We start from the raw sequence: 10,306 nt of genomic DNA on the forward strand, positions 1-10,306 counted from the left end.
ACCTCCCTCTTGCTGAAATCCTGACCTATGCCGTAAGTGTTTCCTGTCTAGACTCTTACTATTCCTTCTGCCCTTTCTAAAGCCACGCTAATCTGTCTGCAAGACAACAGCGACTCTTGTTCCACAAAAAGGACTATTGCTCCTCTTCTCTGGTGCTGTCCCAACATCCTCTCCACCTTGGAACTGTCTTACAAGGAGAAACGGAGCAAAGCCACGCTATCCTCTGATGCAAGACGATTAATCTCACCAGGACACCCTTCCTCCTGGGCCAATGGCCCTGGAGTCTCTGCGCTTCCACCCGTGACAGCCTTGCCCATGGAGAAGAGCTCCTCGCAGACAGAGCCCACTCGCCTCCTCCGTGTCTTGTCAGCTGCGCAGATGTCAGCTCGCTTCACGCAGGGGAGGTTCGTGGGAACGCTTCTCTTCGGAGATATCGCTGTCTTTAAATTTGGCCACCAGAGGAAACCACACAATACAAATTCAATGACAGAACTCGGTAGAGTTGAGCAAATAAACTTTTTTTTTTTTTAATTTTAGCTTGAGAAAGGAGAATGATCGAGACATGCAAAAACTACAAAGTCATGTTTCAAACTTCCTTTTTCCGAAAACAAAGCTCTACACGAGGCAACATTAGCTACACTGAGATTTCTTTCCTCCTTTTATTCTTCGCACAGAGGAAATAACCACAAAACCCCTCTTTGCTGAATGATTGTCCCAGATTTGTTGAAATACGGGTGAGGCAGTGCTGTGTTTTTCATGAGCTGAACAAAGGAATTATCTTAACCAAACACTGCATCTCCCCAGAAAATTCAAACCAAAGCATTTAGACACTTTAAGAATTCCTTTAAAAACAGGTGAAGCACAGCTAGAACATCCCGGGATGCGTATGACACCAAGTACTGGGGAAGAGACCAAGTAGCAAAATCCACAGTCCCTGCCTATGGCAATGCCAGGCGGTTTCTTGATGAATTTATACAGCCAAACGCTGAGGCCTCCTACGGACACAAATAGGAGGGGAAAATCTACACTGTACAAACCCCTTAAGGCTACACATCGCTATATGATTATGTTCATTCAGGAGTTTTCACTTTAGTAGTTTCCAGTAACACCCCATTTCTGCCTCATATCCCTATTTATTGGGGGGTATCCGAAGCATATACATTCCAACCCAAACGTTGGAAGTGTCTGGATAAACTGAAACACGCGACTTCTACAGCAGTGTTTCCTAGAAAATTCTTACCTCCCTCTTGCTGAAATCCTGACCTATGCTTTCTCCCCTCTCCTTCACGCTCAGACCAGAGACAAAGAAGGTCCGTTATCCTTCATCGCAGATGTGGCATTATTAGCTGGGACAGAGACTTCAGAAGGCAGCAAGAAACACTGCCATCCACCATCGGTAACTCAGGGACCTGTGCTTCCTTCCCCCCACAAGGTAGGAACTAAAATATTACTCCTCAAAACACGGATCAGCCCACTGGGAGCACAAGCATCCAATACCCAGGAGGTGCGGCATTTTACACTTTGCTCCTTGGCGCTCTGGCAAGGCGGTTTCCAACACGTTGTGCTACCTCCACCCCAAGCCAGCAGCCACCTTTCCAAGCCCGGCTTTCGTCTAGCACACAGCACACAACCGCCAGTAACAACACGCCAAATGAGAGGGAAGAGATTCGCAGCACAGAATCCCTCAGGGAGAGATACCCACCACAAGAACACTGTCTCTCAGCATGAACCATCAATATTAGTTTTAGAGAAGATTCCTCAATTAGGAAGCCCTGACTATAAAACTACGCATTAATGATAAACACAGAAGTTTAACACAGTGCATATATCCCTTCAGGAGGAGGAAAACAACGACAGAGGAGACATTTCTGTTATACATATGTATATGTAACATCAGAATCAGCATCATAAAAGCCTGTAAACAGAACAGTTTCAATTCACGAACAGCCCATAAAGACAGCACAGCGTCAACTCGTTAAAAGCCCATAAAGAGAGCACGGTGTCTGTTTGCTGCCATCAGCGATGGCACCGTGCTGCACCCCAGTTCTTGCCCCAGGACGCAGCCTCTGTCCTCCCCCTCGGGGGAGAGCAGCCCGCCGGGGTCCTGCCCCGTGCCCGGCTGCGCCAGCGCAGGCGGTGCCCTGGCTCCGTGATGGCAAAGGCCACCCAGACAGAGAGGGGGAAGACACAGGTCCCTGCACGTGTCCCTTGAAATGCAGTGGAAACGATGTGGGTGTTCTGTCACCTCAACACAGAAACGCAACATCCTCTGGGCAGGGGAAATTACAGGATTGTACCCAGGATCTGCTCACACAAGTTTTTTGGGAGACCCACGAACAGGCTGCCCACCCCACCACGTTTTACAGGCTTTCCTGTGCACGGATTGCCACCTGCCTAGCAAGAGCCTGGAGGAGCGTGTGGAGCAGCAGACTGCCCGGCCCAGGAGAGCCGGAGAGCAAAGCGACTGCGTTCCCGGACACCTGCGAACCCGAGCAGGTGTAAGGGGACGCCGCCAGCTCACCAGCCGAGATTGCCTCCTCGCATTTCGGGGTTAAGACAAAGGCCCTGCTGTCCTCTCGGCCCCTCCGCAGCACCTCTGACCACGCACAGCATTTACCAGGAGCATTTTGGCAGAGGCCGCCCTGGACAGGGCCCAGGTTGTGTCACCACCCACAGCACCCTCCTGCCAGGCACCTTCAGACACCCGTGACCCCCGCGCCGTGACCGGGCTGCCCGCACCGGGGGAGATCCCCACGCATCGGGGGGGGCAGACGGGGGCAGCCGGGCAAAGGAAAACGTGGGGGGGGTATCTCCCACCCCACCTGCCAGCTTTCAGGGCCAGGCCGGGCCCTGGCAGCCCCGAGGAGGGGAAGGGGGCTACAAGACCCCCTCAGCTGGCCCCAGGGCCCGGCCGGGCCCTGGCAGCCCTGGGGGTGCCGGGGAAGGGGGCCAGGCGCGCACAGAGGGGACGGGGAAGGGACCCGGAAGGGAAGGGGGGCCCGGGCCCGCCCGGCCGGAGGGGGGGGTGCCGGCGGCAGGCCCCGGCCCCGGCGCACTCACCCGCTCGGTCCGGCTGCCCGGGCGCGGCCGCCAGCAGCAGGAGGCAGAGGCAGCTGCCCGCCGCCCGGGCCCAGGCCATGGCGCTCCGCGTCCGCATCGCCCCTCCCGGCTGGGGCGCTGGGTCCGGCCGGCGGCCCGCGGCCTTATGGAGCCGGGCCGGGGCCTGCGCCGCGCCGCCCCCCCGCCGCCCCGGGGCGGGGCCGCTCCGCCCGCCGCCGGCACCGCGGAGCGGGGGCGGCCCCGGCGCCCAGCGCGGCTGAGGGCCCTCCCCGGGGCCGGCGCCGAGGGCGGGAAGCGCGGCCCCGCCGATGTCGGGCACGGGCGGGCCGGCGCCCACCCGAGGCGTTCCCGGGCGGAGCGGCCCCGCGGGACGGGGGCTGAGCCGCCTGCGACCGCGGGGAGCAACACCGAGCCCCGGAGAAGAGCCCGGCTGCATCGGGGGAGCTGCCCCAACGACACCTCCTCGTGTGACAGCGGCGGGAAGAAATCTAGCAGCAACATTTCCAGCGCTTTCTTAGAGAAAAAAACAACCGGGTCCCGAGAGCGAGCGAGTCCCGAAGAAAAAGCCTGCGGAAGGGAGCGGGCGTCAGCGCAGACACAGCGGCTCTTCTGGCCTCGCCTTCCGAAAAGCTGCCTTACAGATCTGAAGCACGTGGCAACGCAACTCGATGTTGGCGCTCCGCTGCGCGACACCACGGGATAGAGGTGAGTAAGAGAAAAAACTGCGGGATGAAGCGCCGTCACACGGGCCTCGCTGCCCTCCGCTCCCAGCGTCGCACGTGCTGCTCCGGCCGGCCCACGGCGACCTATCCGACACCCTCCCACGGCGCTCCGGCAGCGCGGCGTCTTCCTCCGGGGAGAGGAGGAATAAACAACACGTGGCACATCACTCACATCGCTCAACGGGTGAAGCGCCCTCACGCCACAGCGATAAGCAGCATACAAGAGCCTAGAGGAATAAAATCCAGTTTTACCAACCGCTTCTCAGATATCGATAACCTTTCCTGGTTTTCCAAGTGTGGTACTTGACGGGTTTTTTCGAGCCTCCATGCTCTTTTCCCTAGTCGGGCGCTGCTCTTGAATAAAGCAGACGCAGCGAAATCCCTCAGGGTAGGTGCAGAGCCAGGCCTGCGCCAAAGGCCACGCGCATCGCATCGGCACAAACAGACCGCGAGACGCGAGGGCTTGGAGGGCTATCGGCCAGAAACACCCACGCGCACCCAAGTTCTCACTCACGAGGGTCTGACCGACATCTACGATGTTTTAGAAATTGCTTTCGAATGCACATAACGCAAAAGAGGCCATTAACAAACACATAACAGGCTGAGCAACTGGCGCAAGTCTTCCCTGTCTCCTTAACGATGAGTTCTTTATAAGAGGCTTACACTGCTTTACATCGCTACAGTGAACGATTAAAGAGGAAAGAGTCATCCGGCCCTTCGCGATCCAAAAGTGCATCCATCTTTGCAGGAGCGGTAGGAAGAGGACCTGCGGCTCAGGTTTCCCCCCTCGCAGCCTCCAGCAACCAGAAAACCTCCCGTTCCTGTTGGAAGGAGGCGACAACTCGACTTTATGAAGCCACTTTTACGTATCCTAACGGACCAAACCATAAAGCTATGCAGGAAGCCAGCACGCTAAATTGTATAATACTGCAAGGTGAGACCGAGGATTTCATTCCTGCCTGATGTTAGAAACAACATAGAGGTTATCTATCTTCAACCCTTACGGAAGCGGCACATAGCTTTTGAGCCAGGTAATATCCTGTGCTTCCCGTAAGCTGGGTGTTACTCAAGACGCAGGAGGCTTCCCATGGATGAGGATAATATCATGGATCAAATACGGGTACCACTGTGCACTGTACAAATAACGCACAAACATGAATCATCCCCTGGTTCCTGCCCGAGGGGCATGAGATTCCCAGGTCCGTAGTTAGCAAGAGCTATATCCACCTCCCTCAACTTCTCCCGTCACTCACCACCGCTGTTGCAGCCTTGCAATGCAAGGAATTGAAGACAACACACCTCAAAGCTCCAGAAACGAACCAGAAATGAGGCTGGAAAGCTAGGACAGCTTCTGAACACAAGTTTTGGGTCAAACGCAAACCTGCCACCTTTGGAAACAAAAAATCTGGAGAACTGCTCATCTGATCAACCACATCAGCAGAGCTATCGCTCAGACACGGTGGAAGATGCTCTCGGAGAAGAATCGGGTGAAACAAACCAATAAATCCTGGAGCTCTGCAATGTCTTAAATCACAAATGAAACCTCAAAGGCAAGCAGTGGGATTCAGGGCGTCAGTTGTCTTCAGCACAGACCTTACGGCTAGAATAAGGCTAAGTGAGAAAACCCATTGCAGACAAGAGCCTTAGAGATTACTCGATGTTAAAATTAGGATGTTTCATTCTTTCAAAGGCATAAATAGGAGCAATACTCTCTTAAATAGGCATAAAAGGAAGAAACTGGAAATATCTCAAAGAAGTGAACTTACTGAGAAAAGAACATACACAAATGGAAACGAAATACATGTGCTGGACATCTCATTTCCACAGGACAGTGGTAATACAAGAGTAAGCCATGCAATACAGCAGCCGGTCTAGCTGAAATCGCTTGCCGATGTGGCCGGCGAGCCAAAAAGATGCAAACCCAACTATTTACACCAAAGGCAAAGTAGTATCGGGTGTGATAACAAAGCTTATGGGGTAGATGTTGAAAAGGACCTCATTCAGTGTCTGGGGAAGGGAGGGGAATGTGGTGTTTTCCAAGGAAAAGCATTCCATCATGCTTTGACAGAGCCGGGACACCGTCCTCTTGCCTGTGGTTGACGGTGGGACCGCAAGCCAGCAGCCCCATTTCGTAAGGAACGCAGCCGACGGCGCAAGGCCAGCAACGTAACACCAGCAAATAACTGGGGCCTTTGCATCTCCTCTGCAGCGGTACGGAAAGCCCGTGCAAAGAGGCGTTTCCTCCTTCGTCTGTTGTCACTGCCAGTCCCCTTTGGAGGCTTTAGAAGATTTTTCGACTGGTTTCTAAAGGGATGCACAACCGGAGCGGCAGTACGGCCCGGCGTATCGGGGCGTAGATCTTGTACACGTGGGTACTCGTGCAGTGCACCGACACTTTGTGAGCTGGATGACAGGCATTGCCGGGCTGTGGTTTAGCGAGCCGTACTGCGCTCGAGCAGACAGCGAGGGCAGGGCAGAGGATACGGAATGAATTCCCCAAACAACATCTGCTGTTTGTCAGTTATTTTCACAATTCTTTGTAACAAAGCTGTAGAGTCAGCAAGAAAAGAAGTTTCTCAGAAATCCTCATATGATGGGGCTGACGATTACACTTCCTTTTCCAGTGACTGCTGAACATGTGTCTTCGCCAGACTGAAGGGTGCAAGGACTCCAATTAAACTGGTTAAACATGGAGCAGTTTTAAACAGCAAAGTCAGATGTGTCATGTTCTCCCTCCAACCTCGGTCCTGCTGGTTCCCACATACCACGTGCATGGTGTTTGCTTATAAGCACTGTATATAAGACAGATTAAGGATTTTGGATGCAGTCAGGACTTCACTGACATCACCAGCAACAGTCCAGCTGGCTTAGGAAGCACACTCGTTAACACTACACCAGCGATCGCCGGCTGACGGGCACCTACGAAGCCTGGTAATGACTCTTTCCCAAACGCATTCTTATCAAATTACATGTTTTGCCTGGCTTCCAGCTGGAGTTAATGAATGCCACGTACCTGTCTCAAACCGCGCTTGGCATTTCCAATCTAATGACCTCAAGATGCTGGGGGGGGGATTAAGTGAGGCAGAAGAAAACTGATGGAAACAGGCAGCGGCTTGTCCAGATGTAGAGGGTCACTAACAGGATCCCCAGCCCCTTTGGACACGACCTCTCCCCCCGCAATTAATGTGGTAAAGTCTGAAATACCAGGCCCAAAAGCATGAGTTTAATTTACACCCAGTTCAAAGGTGCTTTACACCGACAGAACGGTGTAAAAGCCGAGTAAAACACACGCTCTACGTGATCTTTCTTCTGCCTCCCTTCGTGCTGCGAACAAAACCCACCGCCACCCAGCCCACAAGCTACGTAATCTTTAAGCTATTTCTAAAGCCACTTGGAAGCCTCTTAATCGTTACAGAAGGGCTTAGGGGGACAGCTGGCCATCACACCCAACGGGCAAACCAATTCCTGTCGGAGGGCAGAGCACATCTGACTCCGGCAACACCACTACGCAGCTCTCCAGCCCAGCACCAGTCATCGACCACCAGTGAACAAGCCAAAGCCACAGCTCCTTCAGGAAGGGTCCCCGAGTACCGGGAGAAGCACCACAGGACCTCCGACCACCGCCGGAGGCAGCCAGGCCTCGCTCCCCGCCAGCGGGCCGATCCCTCCCGCCCGGCGGGCTGACAGCGCGGCTCCCACAGCGGCCTAGCAACTCACGCCGAGCGGGGCAGGGCCTCCTCGGCCTCCTCTCTGCCGGAGGCCTGCGCCGGGAACGCCCCGGGGCGCGGCCGCCCCTCACGGCGGGGCGAGCCCTTGAGGCGGCCGCCGGCCCCGCCCGGGCCTCGCCCCGCATCCGTGTCCCGCCCCCTGCCTTCGCCCATAGGCTGGCAGGCCTCCCTGGCAGCCAATCGCCTCCTCGCCTCGTCGCAGCCCCTCAGCTTCTTCGCTCTGACTGGCTGCGAGCGGCTATTCCCCGCCCCCCCGCAGAGGCGGCGGGCGCCTATTGGCTGACGGCGACGCGGCGGCGCGGCCCGAAGGCCCGGGGCGGCCGCGGCGTTTCCTAGCAGCGGCGGCCGCCGCCATGGCGCCGCGGCGCGGCGGGCCGGTGGGCTACGCGCTGCTGTGCGGGCAGGCCGCGCTCCTGCTCGGCAACCTCCTGCTGCTGCAGGGAGCCTCCCGCGGCACCCCCAACAACGGCACCGAGGCCGAGGCGCCCGGACCGGGGCCTCCCGCCGCCGCTTGGGCCTACACCGACCCGCGGGCGCCGCTCGTCCTCTGCACCTACCTGTGAGCGCCGGGCGGGCCGGGGCGGGCGGCGGGAGCGGCCGCCTCGCCCTCCCTCACCGCTGCCCTCCTTCCCCGCAGCCCCGAGGAGTTCGTGGAGTGCGAGGAACCGGTGGACCACGGCGGGAACGCCACGGCGCAGCAGGAGCTGGGCCACGGCTGCGTGAAGGTGAGGGGGCGGGCGGGGAGGGGCGGCTCGGCCGGGCCTCGCTGCCGGAGCCCCCCGACCGCCACCCCCCGGGGCTGAGGCCGCCCGCGTTGCCCGCAGTTCGGCGGGCAGGCCTACGGCGAGGTGGATCACACCCGGGTGCAGTGCCGAGCGCTGGACGGCATCGAGTGCGCCGAGCCGCGGAGCTTCCTGCGGGGCAGCAGGCCCTGCGTCAAGTAGGCCGCGTTCTCCGCGGGCGGGAGGGCCCCCTCTCCTCTCTCCCGGGCCCTGCACCTCTGCCGGCCCCCGCGGGAGGGAGCCCCGCCGTCAGAAACGGGGCGAGGCCGGCGGGGAGAGCCCGCCGAGGGTGCGGGGCCGCCCCCGCAGCCCCGGCCTGACCCGCCCCCGACCGCTTCCATTGCAGGTACACCGGGCACTATTTTATAACCACTCTGCTCTACTCGTTTTTCCTGGGTTGCTTTGGAGTGGATCGATTCTGCCTGGGCCATACCGGGACCGCCGTGGGGAAACTGCTGACTCTGGGAGGACTGGGCATCTGGTGGTTTGTTGATCTGATTCTCCTCATCACCGGCGGGCTGATGCCCAGCGACGGCAGCAACTGGTGCACCGTGTACTGAGAGGAGCGAAGGTTGCTCCCGAGAGCCGAGCCCGCAAGAAGCCAACCCCGTCTCTGCAGGACTGGAGCTGGACTCCTCCGCTTGTTCCGCAGCATCAGAACAGACTTCTGCCTTGCACAAACGTGGATTTACAAAGCTGTAACTTAACGTGCGGAACAATTATTCTTGTTAATTCCCCTGTGCAAACCTTGGACACAAAATTGTTCAGTATATATATTTTGCTTGTTTAAAATAATCTGGATTTCCCCCCCACCCCCCCGAGGGGTAACAGTTTAAGAAATCAGACCTTGCAAACACAGGTGGTCAAACAAATCATAATAAAGTCTGGAAGGAGCTGACTCCTCGTGCTTTCAGTATTAGTAGCGTACGTAGAGCCACACAGAGACATGGGCTGCTAGCATGCGGTTTCATCTTACTAGACTTTGCAGGCCTTTACAGCTGAGTAACCTAACACAAAGTTAGAGAGGCTCTGTGGCGAGATGACGAGCTCTGATTCTATGCTATTTGTTTAAAACCGTGTTCACTGGCTGCAGGGGAAGCTGGGTTAGGTTTAGTGGAAACCGCGCCCTTTGGAGAACATCATTCCTCCCCACTCTTTTGCAGGCAGGGAACGCCACAGCGCAGCAAAGAAAGTTACTCTTCAGGCCTCTCAAAAGCAGCACTTGTGTCCGTTGATGTAACTCTCCCGACCCTGCTCGCGTTCTACAAACATCATCTGTAGGACGCTGCAGCCACTCCAAAGTAGCACGTGTGTTATTTTAAAATCACCTGTTTCTCCCTCTGTCCCCTGGCCTTTGTAGTAAATGAGCGTGCTTTTCAAAACGTATTGCATCGTGCTGCCGTGGCGGCAGGTTGCGTTCCCCTTCCCTGCTGCCGGACAGTCGCATTCTTTAAAAACCCGTGACCGTTCAGCGGCAACCATTTGTGTTTTACAGACCTTTGCCTCATTAGCGACAGAGGCCCGGAGCCGCAGGGAAGGGGCGGGAGCTGTCAGAGCTCTGGGAAGGGGCCAGAGCTCCCATCCGCGTGCCGGTCACCCCTCCGGCTCCAGCCCACGGCACAGGGCACGCGCGGGACCAAAATGAGTGGGAGTTTCGAGCAACCGCGCACCCAAAAGAGGAAGCCCCGCCAGATGCAGTCTGAAAACTCACCGAGCTGAATAAAAACGGGAAAAGGAAGCTGCAGTAAGTCACAGCCAGAACCAGACACAAAATCCGTATGTGCAAAAGTCCAGTCACATCTGACATCGAATATAGCGAACGCACGCTCTCCGTTCTCACGCAGTTCTGCAAACTGAGGACCCTGCAGCCGTTTCCATTTGGCGAATTTCTGCCTGTGTTACTTCCACTTCTGTCTCCGATGGAGCTGCAACGGGGTTCAGTTTGGCCGGGAATTCTGCCTGTTCCAGTTTTGGTTTGTGGTTTATTGCAACAACTCCTCCTCTCCGGGGAATG

At 56.8% G+C, this 10,306-nt stretch overlaps 2 protein-coding genes across 2 annotated transcripts in view; one reads left to right on the forward strand and one right to left on the reverse strand.

Moving 5' to 3' along the window:
- The window catches only part of LOC309601546 (disintegrin and metalloproteinase domain-containing protein 9-like), a gene marked incomplete at its 5' end in the record, with an annotated part of 30,441 nt that extends 27,284 nt beyond the window's left edge, over positions 1–3,157 (reverse strand). Inside the window, one exon of the mRNA XM_082334597.1 lies at positions 3,061–3,157. Within this exon, the coding sequence (XP_082190723.1) occupies positions 3,061–3,157 (97 nt within the window). The remainder of the gene's footprint in view (positions 1–3,060) is intronic.
- A 4,703-nt stretch (positions 3,158–7,860) lies between these two features.
- Positions 7,861–9,181, forward strand: LOC309601883 (TM2 domain-containing protein 2-like). The gene is made up of 4 exons (XM_082335127.1): positions 7,861–8,069; positions 8,148–8,235; positions 8,335–8,450; positions 8,639–9,181. Exons 1-4 carry the CDS (start codon positions 7,864–7,866, stop codon positions 8,850–8,852), a joined length of 624 nt encoding a protein of 207 aa, XP_082191253.1. The 5' UTR covers positions 7,861–7,863; the 3' UTR covers positions 8,853–9,181.
- The last annotated feature ends 1,125 nt before the right edge of the window (positions 9,182–10,306 follow it).

This window comes from Platalea leucorodia (assembly GCF_965183815.1).
Source record: "Platalea leucorodia genome assembly, chromosome: W".
Classification (NCBI taxonomy): domain Eukaryota; kingdom Metazoa; phylum Chordata; class Aves; order Pelecaniformes; family Threskiornithidae; genus Platalea; species Platalea leucorodia.

Coding starts and splice junctions, on each gene's coding strand:
- LOC309601883 (XM_082335127.1), top strand. CDS start 7,864: ATGGCGCCGCGGCGCGGCGGGCCGGTGGGCTACGCGCTGCTGTGCGGG. Junction 8,070..8,147: donor CTCGTCCTCTGCACCTACCT/GTGAGCGCCGGG, acceptor CCTTCCCCGCAG/CCCCGAGGAGTTCGTGGAGT. Junction 8,451..8,638: donor GGCAGCAGGCCCTGCGTCAA/GTAGGCCGCGTT, acceptor CTTCCATTGCAG/GTACACCGGGCACTATTTTA.